General features: G+C 39.7%; 1 protein-coding gene across 1 annotated transcript in view; it reads right to left on the reverse strand.

Annotated features, from left to right (window-relative positions):
• PTPRN2 (protein tyrosine phosphatase receptor type N2) overlaps positions 1–26086 on the reverse strand; it is a 661085-nt gene that overhangs the window by 35785 nt on the left and 599214 nt on the right. Inside the window, exons 16-19 of the mRNA XM_038755516.1 lie at positions 19540–19617; positions 8632–8751; positions 6011–6177; positions 485–538 (exon numbers count right to left, since the gene is read on the reverse strand). Coding sequence (XP_038611444.1) covers positions 485–538; positions 6011–6177; positions 8632–8751; positions 19540–19617 — 419 coding nt within the window. The remainder of the gene's footprint in view (positions 1–484; positions 539–6010; positions 6178–8631; positions 8752–19539; positions 19618–26086) is intronic.

Genomic DNA, 26086 nt, shown 5'->3' on the forward strand with positions numbered 1-26086 from the left:
TCAGGTTGTCCCATGGGGGGCTCACAGTCTTCAACCCCATTTTACAGATGAGGGAACTGAGGCACAGAGAAGTTAAGTGACTTGCCCACAGTCACACAGCTGATAATTGGTGGAGCTGGGATTTGAACCCATGACCTCTGACTCCAAAGTCAGGGCTTTTTTCCACTGAGCCACGCTGCTTCTCGATGATCAGGTGATAGAAGTGTCTACACCATGCAGAAGGCATAAGATCTAAACAATTTTGAAATTACAAAGGACGAATATTCCCCTGTTAAAATGCTAGTGAAAGCACACCATTATGATATGAGACCATTAATATCCAATTATCATTAGCATAAAAGGATTATAGAGTTACTCCCAAATTGTCTGGGGAGGGCAGCATTTTATTATTATTTGACTGGAGTTTTTCCATTTTGCTGTTTGTATAGAAATGTGTTTCTTATGTGACAAAACCTTCTAAATCCATTTTAAAAATTGTACTTGCCTGCAATGAACAATTATTGGACAAGAACGGCCCCTGTAGCACTTGTTTACTTTTCTGCAATGAAAAGAAATACAAAAGTTATAAAAATATCATGCAGATTTCCCCAGAAAATTGAAACTTAAGCAAAATTCACTCTTGGAAATGATTCACGAGTCTGTTTACAGTATATTCAATAGTCTTTTAGTTCTCTGTCGATAACAAACAATTTCAAATCTGAAAGAGTCCTTAAAAATGTGATTTTGATGTTGCAACAGTAAGCTCAAATACATGGAGAGAGGGAGAAAGAGAGAAGGAGGGACTCTTCCTTATCTGAATTATTTTACTGCATTGAAGGTCACTAGAACAAGCTTCTGGTTTGGGGGAGACGGGGGTTCAGTTTTCATAGTCTTCTCAGAAATGCTTGTCCCTCATGATTTATACCTCAAATCCCAATACTCCAGTTGTTTGGAGGGAAACAGTTAGACACTCTAAGACATAAGCCAAGAAATTCAGGCTAAGTCTGAGTTGGCTATTTTATATATATTCTTATGATTAGCACAGTGTCCAGCACATGGTAAGAACTTAATAAACACCATAATCATTATCTTCATTCTAAGCACTTAAAAAAAAGTGAACTTGAGTTAAGCACATAAAACAACCTCAAACCCAGAGATCTTTCAGTTGGGTCATTTACAAGTTGCTCCATTCTATCAAAGCACACACAGTCTTTCCCACACATTTACATCGATCAAATCAATCAGTAACACTTATTGAACACCTACTGCGGGCAGAGCACTGTTTGGGAGAGTACAACAGAATTACACATGATTCCTGCCATCAAGGAGCTTACAATCTATTGGGGGAGGTAGACATGTTAGTTATAGATTAGGAGGAAGTAACAGTAAAAATGATTCATATAAAAATGCTATAGGAGATGGGGCTTTTGAGTACTTGAATGCTTGGGATGTATGGAACGGATGAAGTGGGATTTGGGTTATGTAATTAAGGGAGAGTAGTGCTTAATCAGGCCTCTGAGAGGAGATGTGATTTCAGAAGGGCATTGAAGATGAGAAAGTTGTTCTATCAGATTTGAAGGGAAGAGAAGTTCAAGGCCTGGAGGAAGGTGTGAGCAAGAATTTGGCTGTGGAGATATATTAATGAGGCACAGGTGATGGGTTAGCATGAGAGGAATAAAGAGTACAAGCTGGGGTATATCGAGAGGAGGGAGTGGATAAGTCGGAGCAAGAGAGATGACTGACTGCTTTAAATGTCAGGAGTTTCTGCTTGATTCAGAGAAGAATGGGTAGCCACTGGAGATTTTTGAGGATTTGGAAGATGTGCAGGAAAATGTTTTAGAAAAACATGTGTGTATCTTAAGCTTAATCGAAAACCAAAACGTCACCCAAAGTACTCAAAATTTATAAAAGCATTGATATATTAATTTGAAATTTCTACTGGGAAATGCAGAAAAAAAGACTAGATTTTTTAGAGGAGGGAAAACGAATATATTCCTCACCTCAAATAGAAAACAGGTACATATTTCTGTGTTAAAGCTGGAAAAAAGCAAGTAGTTACTTCTAACAGAAATAAGAGGTCACCATTTCCTTCCACTACAGGTTGCATTTTACACCACAGCCAGTGACCATCTTGTCTGAGCAGATAATTTCCTAATATAGAATCAACTTTTCCCAACTTAGAATGAGGTGAAGTATTTGAAGCATCACAACTTCGGAAATAAGTTTAAACGTGTTGGCAGTGCTTTGGCTGGTTTACACTAGGTAGTATTTCTGAGCAATCCTACTATGCTGCAGTACCTGATCTATGACTGTTCCCTTCTCTGTAATTTTGTGAAAATCCTCCATTGGCCCTCCGCCAACAGCCTTAAAACGGTTGATGCTGCTTTCCAAAAACCTAGAGAATGGATTCCTGACAACGAAAAGTCACCTAAGCTGGGGGAAAATGAGTTAGCTCATACAGTAAGGGTTTTTACTTCCATACCCACAGATCTCCTTTATGGCTACTCTGAGGTCACTGATAAGCATCAGGGGGAGGTTAGGGGAGAAGCAACCCTTACAAAGCCTGGCAATGGGAGAATACAGTGGAAGTACTTGGCTTTTAGAGTATAAAGTGGTTGACAGGAGGAGACAGTGTGCTTGCCACATATAAAGTCTCTCATAGTTCAGGTGAGCAAGGCACATCTAGCTCCGATAAAAGAGATGCCAGCCTTCTTGGCAGCCTCTCAAATGAGAAGTTGCAGAACTTTCCTCAAACATTATGTCTCTTTTCCCTTAGCACAATCAGCCACACTTACTGTCAGAGACAATCTAGGATGGTTTTATCTTTAAAGTATTTATTGAGTGTTTACTTTGTGCAGAGCACTGTACTTACATTGACAGCCCTGCCCTCAAAGGGTCATAGTCTACTTTTAAGGGCTTTTTAATGGCAAAGGACATATTTTAAAAGATATTTCCCATTAGCTCAGTCTTTTCACAAGATAACAGTTACCCCGCTCAGCTCTGCATCCACCTTGTGACATTTCATATTCAAGAGCCCAATCCATGTCGGCTGGAGTAAAAGACAATGTTTCAGGCTAGACCCATATGCTATTCAGTGTCATGGCAGCCATTAGTGCACAATGAAAGTATATTTTAAAGCAGTGAAAATAATAGAAGCCCTTCTTCTGAATTCTTAGACACTCAAAATTGGAACCACCAAAAGGCAGAACAGTTTTACACGGTCAAAGACGGCCCCTTCCCTCTTTCCACACTCACTGAGGAGAAAAACCTCCCACTTAGAAATGTTGTATAAAAAGCCTAATTATTAACTAATTTGTTTGTAATTTGGCTCAGCACTACTGTAATTGCTTTTTGCATTCTGTGGTATGTTAGAATGTTGTGACTGGCTGCCTCTGCAGAATTTAGAAAGGTTTTGAGATAATTTTAATAAAAACCTTTCTAACCCTATTTGCAAGAATCGCAAGCAGCTAAAGAAACATATTACGTAAATACCACATGGTTTCTTACAAATTCAAACACATATACCATTACAGTTGGGGTTAAACAAAACAAAAAAGCAATTGAAAAACTTAAAAGCCAACCCACCACATCAAACAAAAGATTTTTAACTGCCTGTCCTTTAGAATAGTCTACCAATGATTAATGAAGATATTTCAGCAATACACCCAAGTTTTACTCTGTTTGTTTGCTAGAGGGAATTGAAAATGTATCAGCAGGCAAAAGGTCTCAAACATTTAAGAAAAAAATATATATATACATATATACAGGTATATTTATCCAGGAAGAATTAACGGAGAAAGAATGATTAGTAATACAAACCAACCCATGGGTCATTGAGTGGAAAAGAAATCGTCATGCAAACCATCAGCAAGCAAAGGTCAGAGGTCGTTAGAGGCTCAGAAAAGGGGTTTCCCACATTGTCCCTGCAGCAGAGTCACAGTTTCCAATGATCACTTTTGTGACTATGCAACTGGGCTCATATTACTAGCTGCAACATCACAAAAATGACACTGGCAACCGCTAATTAGCTGGCAAAATAAGAATTTGTCCATTTTTAAAGTGAGCAGTGTTAGTAAATGCCATTGCACACAGCAAGAAGTGATAGCATAATATATATATATTTTAAGCAAAGCCCTCACATGTGATGCTAATTATCTTTTAGCTTAGCAGTCTCTCTTTAAAGTGTAAATGTGCTCCCTCTGGGCTCAAGAAATATTTAATTACACATATCAGTGCATGACTAACAAGCTAGTCCAGAGCTATAAAGGTTGGTCTATTGTTCAGTATGAAATTAGGATTTTAGAAGCATTACACTGACCGGTGGTTTCAAGGTAGCTTCCACCTTTTCAAATACCACGTTTTGTGTGGAGATTTTACACATAAAACATTAACTCTGGTAGCAATTTGTTTCCAAGTGTTCTACATTCATAGAGTATGGTCTTTTTAGCTCAACTTTCAGATTAATCTCTGAAATGCAACATCATCTGAACCATGGCTTAGTGCAGAATAAGCGAAGAAATAGAGGCTTTCCATTTCCAAAGAGATTTGTAAGAACGTATTGTATTTTTTAAAAGTAAAAGCACCCTCAAAACCCCTTCTCCTAAAAACAAAATATCTTCAAGTATTGCACCCATATCTCCACAGACTCTGAGGCAAGGGAATTTTGGGAATCCTATTTTTCTTGGAAATGAACTATAAAATTAGAGGGTTGGTTATGTATGCATCTATCATATATGTATGTGGCCATATAAATATACACACATGCATATATACAAACACACTGAATGCACATAAAGAGATGAATCATGGGAGTAGCCACCTGCTAGTATTATCTTAAAGATACATCAGTGTTTTTCTAGAGAAAGAAATTTCAGACTCCAATACTTGTTGGAGATAATTTACTCTAGGTAAATTTTTAAATAGTTTGTCTTAGTTTGCTATAAATCGACATCACAAAAGTACACAAAGTGGCCAAGAAATTAAGATCTTAATGGTGGCAATCCAGCTCTTAAAAGTCATTGATTTTCTTAGAGATTTTACTATGCATTCAGCAATCTGGATCTATAATACACAATTTGTTACAGGAAAGGTGATAGAGAAGGTCAGGATCAGGTAAAGTGTATTATATGTGCCACAGAAAATTGGGTTCTCTTGTCATGGGCTCATTCATTTGCTGCCTGGTCCAAGGAAGCATGTCAATGAAAAAGTTTTCTCTTCATTCTAAATTCAATAAAATAAGAAGCCAAAATTTTGACATCAAATTAACAGTGAGAATCTCCCTTGAATTGACAATGATTTGGAAAATCTAGATTTAAGGCTATAATTCATTCTTACCAGAGGATGTATGCTCTTTATGCTCTTTCCCAACTCCCTCTAAAATATATCACTATAGTACTCCAAAAATGACCTAAATTAACAACTCAGAACTCTGTTGATACTGCCCCAAACTTCGAGCTCATTAATAGCCAATACCAACCAACCACTGTAGATAATGTAACGAGCACAGCTTGCAATCAAGGATTTCCTTCCAAAAATTTGCTGTCACTGATTGCACCTCCTAATATCAAATTAAGTCTAGTATCTCTCTAGCCAGACAAATACAGTAATACTTTTTGTCTTTCACTGAGCCTGGACAAAATATTTTGCATATTTTTTTGATAATGTAAGTATCCCACCTGTATATTTAAGATTGTCACCCCTTGTTGAAAAGAGCCGAAACTATGCCCAGCAGAATCTAGTTTAGGCCCTGTTTCTCATTTGGCTATCCTTATGTCTGTGTGAACCATAGGTAGTAATCAAGTAGGGAGATAAGGTGACTCAGCTTCAGAGCCCTATTGCGGTTTCTTAAATTTGGGAGATTGAATAGTTTCAGGAAGTATCAAATGGAACTTAAAACAAGAATTTAGCATCTCTTCCCCAGAGGCAGTCTCACTTAAAGTGATTACATATGTACTTCCTTTAAACCAGTAGGCAGAGGCATTGATCCACACCATTGGTGGTATTAATATGAGAGGATGCTTCCTGTGTGTACCTGCGGAAGTCCAGAAGTGACCTCGTAGAAGAAGGAACTCCTTGATCGTACCAACTGAGGAAATGGAACTGGGTCACGGTACGTGTCTCATTGGTCTGAAGATTTTTCAAATAAAAGCTTCTCACCAGGAAATCTTCACACCAGATGTGCTCAGAGACCAGATTTACCTATATGGAAATAGGAAGGACACACACACACACACAGAAACAGAATAGTGTACATTAGATTTGTTTGTTTAATCATTTTTACTATGTATATTCAAAGTAGGTCTCAATCCTTGAAGCCATTCTACAACTGTGTTGCTGATTCAAAGACAATGGATAAACTTGTAGCTAGCATGTCTTTTTCTTTTTTAAACCAAGCACATTCACTCTTTCACTGTTATTTCCTTATCAGTAATATCTAAATTGGGTCTGTTTCACCCATGGATTTTCAGAAGGAGGTAAGCTAAACGTGCCTTTGGGTTACAGTGGACATTCCTTCTAGCTCCCTGTTTGGTTTCTCTTAATGCTGCTAGAGAGTAAACTCTCTGAAGTCAGGGATCATTTACACCAATTAATAATAATAATGATGGCATTTGTTAAGCGCTTACTATGTGCAAAGCACTGTTCTAAGCACTGGGGGGGATACAAGGCGATCAGGTTGTCCCATGTGGGGCTCACAGTCTTAATCCCCATTTTGCAGATGAGGTAACTGAGGCTCACAGAAGTTAAGTGACTTGCCCAAGGTCACACAGCAGACTCATGGCAGAGTGGGATTCAAACCCATGACCTCTGACTCCAAAGCCCGTGCTCTTTCCACTGAGCCATGCTGCTTCTCTATTCTTTTATAGTCTCCGAAACGTTTAGTAATAATAATAATAATAATAATAATGGCAGTTACAGTACTCTGTACACAGTAGATGCTCAATAAAGACCATTGATTAAGTTGACAAGTGTTCATTGGGCATATCCTTGAAGGGAGAAATTGCTCACTTTGGAGTAGGCGCTCTCTCTGGACACTGACAACCCAATTCTCCGGCACTATCTGAGAAATGGGGCAGGAAGGCCAACATTAGGGGGAGCATGGGAAAGTGCCAGTTATTTGGCTTCCACGTCATGGGCATCTTAGTGGGCTTGCCCCCAACTGTCGAGGCCCCTTCCCCATGCAGGCTGTTGGGGTGGGGAGGAGAGATGGGATGCCATACACAACAACAACAATTAGGATATTTTTTAAGCTTTTGCAATGTGCCCAGCACTGAACTAAGAACTGGGGTAGATACAAGATAATCAGGTAGGACACAGTCCCTGTCCTGCATGAGGCTCACGGTCTAAGGGGGAAGGATTTTGTAGTGATGAACAACCTGTTCCACAAAAATGAGAAAATCTTAATTGGGCAATATGCTTGAGCTCTGCCCCTTTGAAACTGAATAAACCTTCAAGAAACACATCCTGGGGGAATAAGTGTTGCTAGTTAAAAACAGCAAAAATATTGACCTGAAATGATTTCAGCCGGACATGTTCCGTGGGTGACTAAATGTGATCTAGGATTGGGGTCTACCTTGATTTAGAATCGATCCACCTTACAAATAAGGAATACCAACTCAACTTAGTAGATGACCTTTATGTCTTGAGAGCCATCCTGACTTCTAAGAACTAAAAGGTGATCACCTGTCAATCCCTCAATCCAATTTTCCTTTGTGGTTCTACAATTCTTGTTATGAAACACAGTTACTTTATTTGAACACAAAATAGAACAAAAGGATGGCATACATCCTCCTTGGACTTTGTAGTTTAAAGGCATTTAGCCTCACATTTCTAAAATGTTTGCTGAGGTGGGACTTAGGCACTTTGACCTATTTTAATGCAAAACTGTACCAAAGGGAGGAAGTAGGCCCTCCTTTACTTTAAACTCCAATTTAATCAACCCTCACATAGGTAGGGAGTCTAGCAAGGGCACTAAGACTGTTGGCAGGCTACCTTCAAATACAAAGGTCAAATGTTACATATATAAAAGCCTGGACAGTGCTGTGGTTAGAACTACATTTACTGAGCCAAAGCAATAAAAAAGGGAATTTAAAAAATGAGGGTTGACCCACTTGAAAATAGGCCTTATCTCAGGGCATTTAGCACTTAGTACAGTGCTCTGCGCACAGTAAACACTCAATGAATACCATTGGTTGATTGACAGATGGAGACTTTAAACTCACCACCTTCTGGATGAAAACAGTTTGTTTTTAAATCAGTAAAAATTTGAAAAGATTTGAATTACAGACCTGCTTGAATTCAGCTACTTTAAGAGAACAAAATTCAACTTGTTTCAAGATGAATTCTATAGCTCCATAACACTGTCAACAGTCTAAGGGAAAGGATGAAATAAAGAATATTGGCCCCCTTGTCTCTAATAAAATTGACCTGTCATTTTCTTGCTTGATTTCCTCCCCAAAGCTACTTAAATCATCTTAGTATTTCAACTGCTGCAAAGTTGAATACTCCCATGCTCTTGTTCTCCTCCCTGTCTCCCGACTTTTATGGCAGGCCTCAGAACAGTTTTTAGGGCAAATCAGATAAAGTAATATTTTGTCCCGCACGAAATCAATCCACATTGCATCAACTTTACAGCTAGAATTGTTGCCTAAGTACCTCATAGATGTGGTAAAGGTTTGACCCTTCATCTGGCCAGTAGTGGTAGCACTGCTTGACTCCATTTTCGGTGAGGGGAGTCAGCATGACAATGACGACACAGCCGTTCTCCCAGACCATCTGCAGACAAAGAAAGACACCGTGGCCACACTGTGACTGTCTAATTACTGTGTGACATGTATAATTACTGCACTTGGAGACACAATCAAAATCTATTCCATTCACAGGAAATTTATTTCATTTTCATTAGACACTTTTACTCTGCAGCTGCTTTCAAACCCCTGAATAAACTGGCACCATATTTTGTGTGCTTCCATGAAATATTAAAAAAAAATTCCCAATGAATTCATTCCAGGCTTTTTCAAATCTCCTCAGTTCTACGTTCAGCTGTTTGCTTAGAAACTTTTGGTGTGTGAGGGAAACTTCCCATAAAGCTGAAGAAAACATTCAATGCAGCATCAGATGTTTCCTACTACATAGCATATCAATTCAGTCGTGGAAATGCTGACATACTCTAAGTCAAAATGAAATCAGCCACTGCCCATTACCTGGTCATTTCCAGGTCTCACAAGCAGGCTACCTGATCGATTGAAAAAAAAAAAAATTGCACCTTACCTAACTCATAGTATTTCCCAAGGGAAAAGTTCTGAAACAGGCTTCATTATTGAAAGCATTGCACTTAAAAAAATGTTCATTAAGCAAAAAGCAATTTGTAATTTGAATTTCATCTTTGACGTACACAAAAATTTCATGCAAATGTCCAAACTACATTAAGTACATAAGAAAACAAATAGTGAATCTGAATTAACTGCCTGATGGTTTAATAATGTATAATAGCCCCAACTGGAAGATAAGATCAGTGGCACATTCAACAAAAGGATAAACAGCTATAGCAAACAAAGATGCTCCTGCAAAACTGCCTTGCAAAGACGGCTCCTCACTGCAAACACTCCTATGAATAAATACTTAACAGCATAATCACTAAAACCCATTATTATTATGGGGCACATTGATGTTATATTTACAGACAACTTTTATTAGCATATTGAATTGCAGAGTGAAAAGAAACCTGCCCTTTGCATTAAGGGTTACATTAACTTCACAGAAATATTTATAAGCAACTGTATTTAAATGTAAATTCAGTACACAAAAAAGGCCTCCTTTCTCTTAAATGCACAAAGATGGTAAATTCAATTAAGCTCTGACTCTTTTTAAAGCCATATATACAATTTCACAAATAGAAATGGTTTTTCTTCATAGTTCAAATGATTAAATTCCCACTTTGTTATATTTTACAAATCAGATGTATAGGTGAACTTTTCCTCCTTTAACATTGATGTATATTTCCTTGTAATGGAGGCAGTCAATATCCTTAAGAAAACTCATTGGGTCTCCTTAACACTGCAACTGAGTGGAACCCAGTGAAGAATACTTAAGGAAAAAACTCCCACAATAAATATGAATTACAGTCAGTTCCCCATACAGCTATATTTTTAGTGCAAATCAAACAATAAGATAGGAATTCAAGAAGTGTGTTTTACTTTAAAGTATCTGGGCTTTGGAACAGGTCTCACTAAATCGGTTCTTTCATCACATAACAATTTAATGTGCCCTTAGAAGGTATAGAAGCTCATTGAGGCCATTATGAAAATGAGGAGAAACACGCATTTTACGAGTGTAATAAAAATACAATGATCTAGACCATAAACTAATCATCTAGCACTCTGCTTGTGCCACCCAAGTGTAACATTAGAAGGCCCACTTGTTTAAAGAGGAATCCTTACAGTTTGGCAACAACTTTCATTGGTTCAAACACACAGCATTTCATTACAGAGGGATGTCTGACTCTCGGAAGATTTGGTTAAGATTAAATCCAAATGAAACTTAATTTAAACAAACAATTTCAATGGTGCTCTTGAGTATAATATTTCTTCTAGGTCACTAGGTAAAAAGCATACAGAGGAACTTAGTAAATCATACAAAAAGGTAATACAACGAGGTAGAGATGTCATTATTTGATTTAAGGCAACTGTGAGTTTATCCAACGCTTACCAAAGTATTCCTTGCAACAACAGAACAGTGGAGATCATGGACTGAAAAGATGGTGCTTCATCATGGTTTTTAAAGACACACTTGAATTATCACATAGCCTGACAGCTTAATGGTGGAAACTTTATTCAAGCTGGACTTCTCTAAGGTCTTTCAGCAACTTTAATACCAACTGTGTTAACTGTTAAGTATTTACTGTGTGGGAAGCACTGTAGTAAGCGTTGGGTAGATACAAAATAATCAGGTTGGACATAGTCTTTGTCCCATATGGGACTCAGAGTCTAAGTAGGAGGGTTCAATCTCTCATCCTATCCTGACTGGATTACTGCATCAGCCTCCTCTCTGATCTCCCATCCTCCCATCTCTCCCCACTTCAGTCTATACTTCACTCTGCTGACTGGATTATCTTTGTACAGAAACGCTCTGGGCATGTTACTGCCCCCTCTCCTCAAAAATCTCCAGTGGCTGCCTGTCAACCTACGAATCAAGCAGAAACTCCTCACTCTTGGCTTCAAGGCTGTCCATCACCTCGCCTGCCCCTCCTACCTCACCTCCCTTCTCTCCTTCTCCAGCCCAGCCTGCACCCTCGGCTCCTCGGCCGCTAACCTCCTCACCGTACCTCGTTCTCGCCTGTCCCGCCGTCGACCCCCGGCCCATGTCCTCCCCCTGGCCTGGAATGCCCTCCCTCCGCACATCCGCCAAGCTAGCTGTCTTCCTCCCTTCAAAGCTCTACTGAGAGCTCACCTCCTCCAGGAGGCCTTCCCAGACTGAGCCCCCTTTTTCCTCTCCTCCTTCCCATCCCCCCGCCCTACCTCCTTCCCCTCCCCACAGCACTTGTATATATATTTGTACAGATTTATTACTCTATTTTACTTGTACATGTTTACTATTCTATTTATTTTGTTAATGATGTGCATAAAGCTTTAATTCTATTTGTTCTGGCGATTTTGACACCTGTCTTCATGTTTCGCTTTGTTGTCTGTCTCCCCCTCTAGACTGTGAGCCCGTTGTTGGGTAGGGGCCGTCTCTATATGTTGCCGACTTGTACTTCCCAAGTGCTTAGTACAGTGCTCTGCACACAGTAAGCACTCAATAAATATGACAATGAATGAATGAGGGAGAACAGGTATTGAATCTCTGTATTACAGATGACAAAACTGAAGCCCAGAGAAGTTAAGTGATTTGCCCCTGGTCAAACAGCAGGCAAGTAGTGGAGCTGGGATTAGAACCCAGGTCCTCCGACTCCTAGGTGTGTGCTCCTCTCACTAGGCCGTGCTTCTTCCTAACCTAGGTCAAGGGTCATCACAAATGGATCCCCCAAAACTCTATAATGCACTCTGAACTGAAAGCATCCTCCTTCCCTGCCTGGGAGAGCTGGGTTTTCTATCCCTGGATCATTCCTGAGACTTGTGGGCTCAGCCCTGTGATGTCCCAAGTTCGATTGGAGAAGGTTATTCAGGCTGCCTCTCAATAATAATAATGATGATAATAATAATTATGGTACTTATTAAGTGCTTACTGTGCGCCAAGCACTGTTCTAAGCTAATCCGGTTGGACACAGTCCCTGTCCAACATGGGGCTCCCATTCTTAATCCCCATTTTGCAGATGAGGTAACTGAGGCCCAGAGATGTTAAGTGACTTGTCCAAGATCATACAGCAGAAGTGTGGTGTAGCTGGCATTAGAACCCAGGTCCTTCTGAGTCATCCCAGGCCCATGCTCTATTGAGGTGGTGTTTACATTTCACTCAAAGAATTGAGAAGCAGCTTGGCCTAATGGAAAGAGCACAGACCTGGGAGTCAAGGGTTCAGAGTTCTAATTCCACCTCTGCCATTTTTCTGCTGTGTGACCATGGGCGAGTCACTTAACTTCTCTGGGCTTCAGTTACCTCATCCTTAAAATGGGGATTAAAACTGTGAGGTCCATATGGGACAGGGACTGTGTTCAAACTGACTTGCTTTTATCTACCCCAGCACTTAGTACAGTGCCTGATACATAGTAAGTGCTTAACAAGTGCCATTAAAAAAAAATAGCCAAAACAAAAAAAAAAAACCACTTGCCTGTTACATGACCTTGGGCAAATTACTGAACTTTGTGACTCAGTTTCCTCATCTGTAAAATAAGGATTAAATTCCTGTTCTCCCTATGAGCCCCACATGGGTCAGGGACTATGTCTGATCTGATTATTGTGGCTTAGTGGAAAGAGCACAGGCTTGGGAGTCAGAGGTCATGAGTTCTAATCCCAGCTCTGCGACTTGTCAGCTGTGTGACAAGACACTTAACTTCTCTGTGCCTTGGTTACCTCATCTGTAAAATGGGGATGAAGACTGTGAGCCCTATGTGGGCCAACCTGATTACCTTATATGTACCCCAGCACTTAGAACAGTGCTTGGCACATAGTAAGTGCTTAACAAATACTAACATTATTATTATTATTATCATTGTCATACCTACCCCAGTGCATAGTACAGTGCTTGGCACATATAATAAGTGCTTAACAAATACATAGTTAATGTTATTATTATTATTATTATTATTAAGTCCATGTCTTTACATCCTACCCAAAGGCAGCTATTTCTTCCCTTAAAGGTTTCACAAATTTTTAAAAAGTTAGTTTGGGTTGAAAAATTGGTGTGACAATGCAGAACTGTACCTGGTTTATTAAAAGGAAATCAAAAACCCAAAACAAGAAATACCATGACTCACAGATGGATCAGTTCCTTCACTTTCAAAATACAGATAATGCATCCCAGGTTCAGATAAACAAATCAAATTAAATGGAATTTCTGAGCCTATTTCTCCAGTTTCCCTAGGATGGGTTGATGTGAGCACATAAAACTCCCTCAAATGTGTAATGTAGATACTGCACTTCTGAAGCCACTTGTCTATTACGTGTTAACTCAGAAGCATGTGAGGCAAATTGGAATTTGGCAAATAAAGCTCAAAATCATCAAGTACAGAAATGCCTTTGGACATTTCTGCTGGAACAGATTTCTAATCACCTCTGACTTTCAGAGAGCAGAAAAATGACTACGGAATTTTTCCTGAGAGACACCGGACTTGAATAGGCAATGACTAATACTCTAGGTCTCATAGAAACTAAATGTGGAGTAACCTGAAACTAAGCATGGATACGGTAATCAGAAAAACATAGCTATTCAATCATTTTAAAACACATGCATGCTCCAAGTAACAACGCCAGGAGCCAGTACTCAAACTAATCATCGGTAAATAGCAATATCCATCTCCAAGGTAATTTCACAGTATTATTAACACTGGGGTAATTTCACACTACCCTTGGGGGCAAAAAGAAACTGTTAAAACCTGATGCTATTAAAACAGAAGTTAAGAGAAACTTTTTGGAAAAGGGTTTAGGAGTGTGCTTCCTTGGCAAGCTCCCAAATTCAGCCCAGTCTGTTGTAACCACCCTGTGATTTAAGAGTTACCAGGACAAATGCATATTTACATACTACAGTTGTGCAATTATTGTTGATGTATTTATTCTCTGTAGCTTGACATGTACAGTAAGCCACCTAAGCCCCAGGGAGCACGGTTATTTATGATCTACTCCCTCTCCTCTGCCTGCTTTCAAGTAGAAATTAAATATGCATATTTTACACCTTAGATACAAGTTACTCTTTCAGGCTGCTGTTCCTTTGAAGATGAGTAACCATTAGGAATGCATCAAGCTAGTCAACTGCCAAAAGAGGCCTGTGAACTAAAACCAATCTTGAAAGCCAAACGATCTGCATATTTTCTACTGTGGGCTGTCAATACAGTCAGCAGAAAGAAACACCGAGGTTCCCTCCTCTCCGGAATTAATTTGGGGGCTCTATTAATGGTCACCACTGCACAACTGTTGTACATGGGCTTCAAAATGGATAACATGGAAGTTTCTGCAGTCCGTTTCCTCTCACCACCCCCACACCTCAGTCCTCTGAGCTTGACTGGTTTGCAAGTAAATCAGCATGTCTGGAGATTGTATCTGAAAGGTATTGGAAGGGCAAGGCTCTGCACCCAGCCTTACTAACTCACTTCAGAACTGGCAAGGTTCATCCACCTCAACTAGATGTAAGCTTATTTCTTATTGCTCTTTGTGGGCAGGGAACATGTCTACTACCTCCATTGTATTATACTCTCCCATGCACTTAGTACAATGCACTGCACAAGTAAGTGCCCAATAAATACCATGGACTAGACTGAGCCCAAGAGATGCCCTGGCCCATGCAAATCCTTTCTTTCTGGGATAAAATGACCAACTTTGATGATCATATCCATGAGAAAGCCTTCTGTCTGCTGTGAAGTAGACTTAGTAGCAGAATTCCCCCAGTGGCGAGGTGACAAAGCCCAAGGCAGCGCAGGAAGATCTTAGTGCTTTCATTTATTTACTGTTTTGGAAAGAATGCTAGAATACTCACCTGCTTATTAAAAATAACTGCAGGTAAAAATGGCTTATAGACACATCTCAGATGACAAAACCATCTTAAATGGATTTATCAATGTTGGAAGTACAGCATGTAGTCATTTCATAAAGAAGTCAGTAATATCCTTTAGTGCCTGTCTTCCTAAAACGGTTGTAAGCTCCTTGAGGGCAGGAATCATGTCTATGAATTCTTCCTCTCCCAAGCACGTTGTAGAGTGCTCTGTGCAGAGTAAGGGTTCAATTTATACTACTGATTGAGACCATTTTTAATGGAATTGCATGGTGGAGTAAGTAAAAAGTTTAGCTCCCTTTGCAGTTTAAGCTGACACAGCAGAATTCTATTACTGTATGGGATCCTAAAACAGAAGTACAGTATGGATGAATATTAACAAGTCTCTGAAGGTTATTGGCACTTTTCAATTAAGTCCTTTCCATTTAATGCTTCTTGACAAAAGTGGAATGATGTGTTTTAGCCTTCCAGAACAGTCGAAATGGCACTAACTTATTTTTTGGCCGCTTGGAAAGCACAAAAACACATTTAAATGCCGTCAACAGGAATACACCTGAAATTCAAGTTTGATCTACGTTAACCAGGTCCTACATTCAGGCTAGCTGTTTTGGAAAAGGCTAGTGGAACTGACCTCTTTCCACTGTCAATACTGATATAGCAAAAATAGGTCCGAAACAAGCAGAAATGGATCCCTTTTGTGAACGTGATTTGTGTGATCTAAGGGATCACAACTTCTACATTTTTTGTTGTAAATCAAACAATTTCCTCCTGAGGAATTCATTAGCCAGAAGAAGACTTTAATAATTTAGCTGTTGGACAGGCAGCATCATTTGCAGAAAAAGTCAAGAATTTAGGAGCCATGAATGATCATGACTGTCACCAACCCATTTAGTTCCCTAAAGAAAGGTACTTAAATTCTCTGTAAACTTCAGTCTATTGTTCCATATGAAACAGTAAGCATTTTTTTGTTAAATAATAATCCCATTTTCCCATATAAAGTGCAATACAAATGGTAAGTAATATCCCAAAGAGCCTTTTCCTATCACTAAAGGCAAGTGTAAGGTAGTCCACATAGATGAATTACTTGTTCTCTTAGTCTGTGAGCCCCATGTGGGATGGGACTCTGTCAGACCTGATTAACTTTTTTTTAAAATGGTATTTGTTAAGCGCTTACTTTGTGCCGAGCACTGTTCAACATGTATCTAGCCTAGTGATTAATATGGAGTTTAGCACATAGTAAGTGCTTAACAAATACCATGACAAAAGCAATTCCGATAAAATGAATGAGCGTCTCTGAGACACCCTAGTGATAAGTTTGTTTTCACGGGCAAGTATCCTGAAGACTTTACACAGTGCACCTGGTTGGGATAGTGGGGCAGAAGCACACTCATAAAGAGATTAAGGAAGAGGTGGAAGGAAGTGCTAGGAAGATGTTAGAAGGAAGGAGCTCTAAGTTTTTAAAAGCACCTAGCACCATAATTTGCACTTGTTGAACACCTGAGTTCTGATCTCGGACAAGTCACTTAACTTTTCTGTGCCTCAGTTACCTCATCTGTAAAATGGGGATTAAGATTGTGACCACATGGGGGACATGAACTGTGTCCAACCTTGTATCAACCCCAGCACTTAGTACTGTGCCTGGCATATAGTATAGTGCTTAACAAATACCATTAAAAAAAAGTGGTGTCACTATAGTTCTTAGGTTCATTCTTAACCAGAGATTACAGTGTCACTCCTGAAGCTATTCCATTACTCAGGAACAAAGATGGGTTTTTTTTTTCTGTGGGGGAGGGCCAGCATCTGTTTTTAACAAAACAAATAATCAATGCACGATTGTAATTTCAGCAGGGGTGGCACATGAGGCTGCCCTGCTTCCATGTACTTCCATACCCAGAAAATGACCAACCAATCACTGAATGGCATTTTTTGAGTGCTTAACGTGTGCAGAGCACTACACTAAGCACTTGGGAGATACAGTACAACAGAGTTGGTAGACGTGATCCCTGCTTACAAGGAGCTTACAGTCTAGGAGGGACAGATATTAAAATAAATAAATGCACCACTGAGCTCCAATAGAGCAGCAACACACTATCTCCCTCCCTTCTGCATAAGGCTCACAGAACTGTGAGGGTTACTGGGGGGTTGGCAGGGAAATGAGTAATTCCTGACAGGGAGGGAAGGCTGGAAACCTGAGGGCAGGTGCGTTCCTCAGGATCCCTGATGTTGTGAAGAGGTGGCCAATCTGGAGAGGGGAGTTAGGGAATGGAACCAAGGAAATATTTTTTTCCAATATGAGAAAAGTGAATAGTTTGTGAATAAGTTTATTCTTGGGCGACAAAGGCTATCAGAGACCTAGATGCTCTCAAAAGGCTCATGAGAAATGTAATATTTTCCTTATTGTGGGTCCAACTAGGGCAATAAAACTGACCAGAAATTTTCTTTTTTTTTTCTTCCCCATTTCTCTCCTCCTGTGCCTTTTCATTCTGGATTGCTTCACTGGTCACTATCACTTATTTGCTTTCTTCCTCCTCATTTTAACTCCATCTTTCTCCTTCTCTTTCCCTCTCCTGCTGTCCTGAGCAGATGCCGGCAGTTTAAAGTTTCCACCCCTCACCTCAGATTCAGATTTCAAGAACATACCAAGTTGAACTCTCCATGTTTCATAATAAGGTCAATTTAGAAAACTACTGTAACGGGGCACATCTCTGAAGGATCCCTGTTATTGCACTTATAAATGTCAAGGATGAAAAACAGACAACGTAATGGAGAAAAAAACCAAAGTCACTTGAAAATGAGGCCCAAGAGTCTTGGGAAGCAGGAAACTATCTTGCCATCTCTTTTGCCAATGAAAGTGGCTGACAGAGACTGGAGAATGTCTACCAACTCTACTGTATTGTGCTCGCCCAAGCACTTAGTACAGTGCTCTGCACACAATGTGCTCAATAAATACAATTGATGGATTTATAGGTACCTGGACAGGTGGGGAAAGATATGGAGAGGAACATTATTTTTCCTCTGTCAAGCATCCAACTGAATAGGATTCATATTAAATCCGGGCTTCTTCATGTTTCTGGGCAACTATGTTGGTCTTTCATTTCCCAGGCAGACAGGAAAACCATGGAAGGCGAGGATGAGAGACAATCTCAACCCCCTGTGCAACAATTACCACAATTATTATTATTTGTAGTAGTAGTATTAAAACTACAAATAATGATAACCATTTCTCCTGTCCTCACAATATCTGACTGGCCAGAGTTTTCACCCCATTTTAATCTTCAAAAATATTCCAAGAGCATTTGCTCCTTACCCTAAGAAGCAGTGTTGCCTAGTGGAGAGAGCATGGGCCTGGGACTCAGAGTTCTTGGGTTCTGAATTTCAGCTCTGCCACTTGTCTACTGCATGGGCCTGCCAATGCCTCAGTTACCACATCTGTAAAACGGGGATTAAGATCGTGAGCTTCCTGTGGGACATGGACTGTGTCCAACCTGATTACCCTGTATCTACCCTAGCACTTAGTAGAGTTCCTGGCAGATAGTAAGCACTTAAATGCTGTAAAAAACAAAAACAAAACAAACAAAACCCCCAAAACTAAAAAAACAAAACTGCCCCTCTCAATGTCTACAGGACGTCACCCTCCAGGGTGTTTCTTACAATCTTCAAAGCAGAGACCTAAGAGGCCCTGTCTGAAAACAAAATGTTAATGTGTTCGCCTTTACGTGGATGAAAGATAATTCTGCCACTATTCTTGAACCGTTACAAAGTTAAACCATCACGGACAAAAGGCAGAATTTGAAAGGATGTAATCTGAAAATAAATTCGAACATCTACTGATACTTTTCAACACAGGACATGGTGAAAAGAAGTCAAATTGGGAAAAATCTCACCCCAATATTGGGCCCCCCCCAGGTCAGTCTTTATACCTAAATGTCTCTGTATGTGTGTTTGCGACAATCATAATATTGCTACAGTTCAGGCTTTTTTAACCATAATTATACAGATGGAAAAACCTAGGACTCCGTTTCAAACCACGAGTTGGTGGAATACTAGAAATAAATTTCCATATCCTGAGCCTTACCTTCCAGCTATGCAAACTCCACAAGAAAGTTTATATTCATGCTGTTCTGGGTACATTCAGTTCAAGCTTAAATATTCTAAAAGAGAGCCACTTTGGTTAATTCTCACTTTTTGAAATCATGAAAGGACCAATAGATCTTTAATCCAGGTGGCAAGAGTCTTATCAAAAAGGTGAATATATTCTAATCATTAGATTCTAAATTCACGGAACACCAAAACCATATCCTTTGCTTCTGGTGTCCTCTCCCAAACACTTAATACATTGCTTCCCACATCTAAGTACCACTGGTGGATTTCAAAGACCCCAATTTAATAAACTACACTTTCAAAAAGGTTGAAAGAACAAGGCTCACCTGCCAGAAATCAGCCACCGTAGCAGGAAGTGGTCCTTGAGTAGCAATATAAGCGGGGTTCCTGGGATCGTGATCCATCTGAACAGACAAAAGTGAAGCAAAGATTTACCTTTTCAGTTTTGGTTTTTGCTTTAAAAATCTGGACAAAGGAAACATATGCTAAAAGAACTTCAAGGAAGAAAATATGAATCACAAACCTTCCAGAGTAATGCTAGAATTTTGGAAAAATGAGAAGATTATCCAGTCTCTCAGCACTAATAAATGAGCCTTACCAATGAGACAATCACAGAGATGGGAACACATGTTTGGCTCAGGGGAAGATCAATCAATCACTGATATTTATTGAGTGCTTACTATGTGCATAGCCCTGTACTAAGCACTTGGGTGAGTACAACAGAATTCCCTGCCCATAACAAGCTTTCACTCTAGAGAGGGAGAGGGAAGGAAATCAAACCACCGGGCAAGTGTGGCCCGGGGCCACACAGTACCCAAGCCACACAGCCCTCAGTTCATTAGTGTAAAGCTGAAAGAAATTGGCACTTGACAGTTGGAAGGCAGAATCGGAAAAGATTGCAAAGCTTCAGCCTAGTGTACTGGCTTGGCCACTATGGCACTCAGCTCCTCCAGAGGTGGCCAAACCCCTTCAGCCTGAGTCCCATGTCCCTTCTCTCTGCCGTAGAGCTACTTCCTTTTGCTTCCCCACCGGGTAACAATTAGATTCAAGTCAGTGGCAGTTGTACGTGAAGCCGGAGATGAGAAAACAGATCCCATGTCTCCTTGAGTTTGAGATGCTTTATTTCACCTAAGATTGGGGTTTCAAGAGCAACATCAGTAGAAATGAGGATCAGTGCCCCAAATAAATCAGATACTGACAAATAATTTACTCAGAATGAACACTCTCCTTCCTACCCTCTCCTTCCTTAAGCCACCCAGATTCCATTACCTTGGTGATGTTCCTTGATGGAAATGGAAGGTGTATGTGTGTTTGGGGTTGCGGGGGGTGGGGGGGGGCGGTGGAGGAAAGAAGGGAGGGAAGAAGGAAGGAGAAATCATTCTAGAACATCCCAGGCTGTTGCATTTGCCCATATGCAAATCAGCACAATCTATTTCTCACTAATCCGGTCCCAGTTCTGAGAGCAAATGATTTCAGTTTCCACCACTGGTGATGGGTGTGTTCAAAACACCGAGCCCACCTTGAGACTGCAGAGGCAGGATGATAACAGACTGATGTAGGAAAGTTAAATCACCACTCTGCCACACAAAGGGGGGCAGAGATAAGCTAACAACTGGCATTCTGGTGCCCTGAAAGAGTGCATTCACCACCACCCCTCCCCCCAGCCGACTCAGCATGCGGCTGCACCCACTTAATATTATTCATTAAGTGCCCACAGTGTGGTAAGCACTTTACAAAATATTGAGGAGATGTGGTCTCAGCCTTCAAGGAGCTAATTTCCTATTCTATTTCCACCATGCCTGTTAACAAGGAACTAAAAACAAACAAACAAAAAAGAATGCAGTTGTGGATTTTCTGGCTAGTTGATTTGTCCAAATGCATCCTGCTAGCCTCAACAGAGGAAACTGGGATTAAAGGACCTTAATTATAACATTTAATTCAGAGACTGACTGAGCAGAAAAAAAAGAATTCAAGAAACAAAGCCTTCTGAAGCAAAGAGGATTAGAGTGCTACATTGAGGGTTTTCAGACCCACTGATAGGGGTCTGGTTTTCTTTCTCTGCACCCCACCCCCACAGCCCCCATAACTCTTTAGCCATCCTGTTGGACAGGGAGAAGTTTGGCTGAATGTCCAAGAACATTTTCTGACAGCAAGGCCTGGACTTGCTGTAGAAGAGGTGGAAGCGAAATCTAACGGAAGAATTCTGTGCCCTGTAGGGAATGCGCCCGAGACACAAGAGACTGCCCAGTGGGCTTGGGATTGAGGGGTGGGGGACATACCTGGTGCTCCTTTCCATTTTTAATTTGAGGATAAGCAATACTATTTGGAGAGAAATTGTGCTCTAGCAATCTACCCCATTGTTCTCCACGAGTATATGTGGTTGGGAATCTGCTTTTCTGATTATGCAATCCAAAAGCCACACTCTCAATTTAAGCATTGTTGCCATTAAAGATGCATTTCCCAGTATACTGAAAGACATGAGATAACATTTTCTCCTCTTGCAAGATGAAGCCTACAAGTTTACTTTGTCACAGTTATTTCAGAACAAAATTGCAAACCTCAATGTTGCCCTAAAATTTTGCTGCTCTAAGTTTAGATTTCAATGTGAACTAATGCAAGTCATATTTCCTTCAACAGACATATATGGGATTTATTCATAATGTATCTAAATTTTCAGCAATGATGGTTATCAGTACAAAGGAATGTTCTTTTTAATTATGTGCACTATAAAAGAGGAAAAGAGTATAAAAGAACAGATGTAAGGTATTCTAAGAGAGCAACAATTGTGATGCTCATTACAAAAAAAATCAAGCTTAAAAAGCTTTTTATTCTTCAAATTCCTTGATTCATAATTAAAACTGGACCTGGTGTTAAAATTCACAATGACAGAACACAATGCAGGTAAAATTATGTTACTTCTACTGAAAGCCCTAATTAAAATGTTGCAGTAGGAAAAAAAAGCTCAACAGAAATAAAGGGTTTTAATTTTTCAAATACGCACTGGGTGGGTGAAAGATATTTTCTGAGACCATAGGTCTCTTCTCTGAAAAGAGTTGAACAGAAAAATTAAAGTACCACCTCCTTTGCTGATGGATCTTTTGCCAAAAGCAATTTGGAAGGCAAAGAATTTTAAACCACTAGTATGGACAAACCAAGCATACTTTAACTGTATTCAAAATGGGAAATATGTGATTAATGGAAAAAAACTGAGACTGGTAAGGGGAGGGGAAGTCAGTCAACATTTATGAAAGGTCATAATTTGCTTTATTTTGTATTTTTTAAAAAATATATTTTAAGCCAACCACCTGTTTATGGGCTAGAAAACAAAGGCAAAGGAAAGTCAGTGATGATGTAAGTAGTATTGTCATAGAAGAAATACTTGCAAAACACTCGGTTCTCTAGAAAATCGGGAACAGGCCACTGTTGGCATTTCAGCACTAATCAGCTGCTGTCACAAAGATGCTATTTGGAACGTGGCAAACATCATAATGAACACAGAGTGCTGAAATGTGTCATCAATTTAACAATAACTCAAAAGACAATTACAATTATTACATTCTAGGCACATTCTGTTGTACGGAAAACAATTATGGGCAGAAGCACATTTTGCTCTCAGAGCAAATGTAAGGCGACAGAAAGCCCTTTCATGTTATTAGCCAGTCTGTAATGGAACAAAATAAAGCAAAGATTTAACTACTTGAACATATATACAAGTTTTTATTAACTTATGGAATTTTTTTGATGGCTCAAATTAAGGATTCACTGGGGAAAGCAAGTACATTTTCCCTGAACTCAAATTCCCACTGAAAACGTTCTCTTGGCCACTACAACGTGACAGATACATCTCTACTTCTCCAATGTTAGGTCTCCCTCTGCCTCCTCCAGAATTCCGATCTGTCTCAGGCCACCCTTCCTTCTGCCTTTCTACCAGCTTCCTGTTTGCCATCCCTTCTCATACCCTGCTCTCACTCACCATTTCACAAACTTAATTAGTCAAAAAGTCTTTTACTGTGATACTAACGAACTTATTTGCATCATAATCAGATTATCAGGTTTGCAGAAGCCTCTTGGAATATGCTCTGAAACGTACTCGCTAGACTCCACAAGATGAAGAGGGTCTTCTCCCAGAAGCTCAGAGTTTACATGGTTTCCAGCAAACACTAAGTGGGCTCTGCATTTGGTGAGGGAAAGTAGGGCAATTATTAAACGTTTTCTCCCATAATGGAATTTTCCACTGTAACCCTGCTGCTGCGGCAAACAAGACAGTATCACAGCGAATCAATCGTTATTTGTTGCCTTGTGATTTCATGTAAAAGAGGATCAAAGATCATCACAACCCAAGTGTAATTAACTAGCATAATTTTGCATTTACTATGTCTTAAAAAAATAGAAATAGCTCTTTTCAGCTCTAGCTGTTATCTATGAAGAGGGCTACATTTTCAACTTTCCCCCACGCCCCCCCTTCTCCTGACAACAACAAAAAGACAAGCCAGAATGCAGTTGTCTTTTTTCATCAAGATCTAGTAGGTTGGCTTAAACAAGAGAATTGCACAATTAAAAGAAGATACCTAACTTCTCTTCCTTGATTTGAAATTAAGAAACGTCGAAGCTTGTGAAGGAAACGATTTTCTTAATATCATAAACAATTCTGATTTTTACTTTATACATATTCAATGGGCAGCACTCTGTGGTGTCTGCCTCCAAGTTCAAGAATGTCTCATGATTGAAGAGCTTTCTACTGATGTTCCTGGCGACATGAGAGGACAAATGATTAAAATTTTAAAATGCAAATGAGCAGTTAAACTGGATCTCCGGTTTTTGTTAACTATTACTTGTAATAGGCTTAGATATGGGCAGCTCTGGTTCACGTGTCCTACTCTGAAACCTTGTGCAAACAGTGACCTTGAGTTGTGCTGTACTGGACATTTTCTATAAGCAGATTCCTGTATTTTGCTCCCAGTTTCACACTATCATTTATAGACCACGGTGTAAATAAAGCGTGTACATTGTTACATATACTTTACACCTGTACGATTTTTCCAAAGTTTAGCACTTTTCATTTTCTTAGCTGGCCAATTATCCTGCTATCAGTTCATCTTAGAAATTTCTTTCCCTTCAACCTGCATGATTAATCAGTACTATATAACTCAGTTTTAATTTGTTTTGAATTAAAATTTTAAACAATTTGGAATTTTTTTCCAAGTTAAGTAGAATGGAGAATTTAATCTGCTTTTAAGTATCTTTTATGAATTTCAGAATTGTTCTTGGTAATAAAATTTGTATGCTATGCTTGAGCAAACTGTCACGTTAATGACATTCCTCAGTCTGGTGTCTTCAATAATAAGCAAGCTGAGTTTTAAAATGTAGCTGATGGGTTTCTCTCTCAAACACCCTGTGAGGGAAAATAGAATTCCCATTTACTTTCATGACCTCTGATTTAAAAGCAAAGATTGCACATTATTTACTACTGGATGATTTCCCTGAAATTTAATGAGGACTAAGTACAAATATGACAGATGTAATTATCACAGTTTTATTCTGCACAGTCAGGGTCTCCTTGTGCTATAATTGCAAGCTTTTCATTCAACTGCTGGTAGTGAAGTTATAATCATTGTACTTTCTGTTATTTCACAGAGAGGGCTGTAAAGTATGTTTCCCTCAGCTCACTCTTCCCACCCAGAATTGGGAAAGAATCCCATCTGCCTGCGCATAGGAGGCAATAAGAAAAATCACAGAAGAGTACTGAGGGATCACCCTTGCCCTGGCAGCATCTCAACATTTTCCCACCATGTGAGATCAACGACAATTTGCGAGAAATGTGTAACAAAATTAAGAATGGGGACTGTGTGGTGGAAAAAAAAAATCAACCCCTCCACCCCCTTCTTACCCCCCACATGCACACACACTCTGTGTGGGCAAATAGCCAACTTTTATCTCCAGCACAATTTCTTCAGCCAAAGCTGCTGCAGTCATTTAGACTTAAGTTAAGGTTGAGTGAGCTAGGCCCCTGACCTCATAAGCCAGAGATAGCGGGATAGTACACCAATGGAAGCCTTTTCTTCCTAGGCTGGAAAATAATTGCTTTATTTTACACTCTGCCCTCATCAGAAGGCTCAGACTTGGGGAACACTCTTTTCACTCTCTTCAGACCATTCTGATCTTGTGTTAATGTCCTTTCAATCCAAGCACTGCAAGATTTGTGCCAGAAATGTCACCAGGGTGACATAATCATAATGAGAGTTATTTCAGTGGTAAGGGGACCTTGTTAGTAAATACGGAATGATTTTCATAAGCCAGAACAAAGGGAGGGAAAAGTCTTTATCACATTTCAGCCAAGCATTAAGTGACAAGGACTAATTTACGTATGTTCTGCCATTAGAAATACTTGAAAGTCAGATACAGTATTTCTTATGAGCACTGGCCCTGCCAACACTAGAAAATAAAAAAATTGAAACTATTGAACACATAGCTGCTTTTTAAAAAAAATTTGGGTGTCTGAGGAACAGGAGAGCAATCTATACCTGGAATCACTTAGTAAGACAAACTCGCCACAGATTCATACTACAAATTTACTTTCCCTGACACTAGTTCCACAGAATTCTCTACACAGGTATTAAAAATATGAAAACAATCTCTGCTACTATCCCACCTTGGGCAAATGTGCTGGACCCTCATCGAATAAAGATTAAGGAAGATGGATGGCTTTTGATTTTAGCTCTCTTTCCTATTTAGGTGCATTTTGCACTTTGGACTTAAAATGGCTTGATAACTTCCTGTTGTAGTTATTGAGCTCGGATTTCTAGCTCAACTACAGGGACTAAATTTCACTGTGCCGTTCCTCATAATGGATTTTGACCCAATACAACTTTGAAT

Source organism: Tachyglossus aculeatus, chromosome 13 (assembly GCF_015852505.1).
Source record: "Tachyglossus aculeatus isolate mTacAcu1 chromosome 13, mTacAcu1.pri, whole genome shotgun sequence".
In the NCBI taxonomy this organism is placed as follows: Eukaryota; Metazoa; Chordata; class Mammalia; order Monotremata; family Tachyglossidae; genus Tachyglossus; species Tachyglossus aculeatus.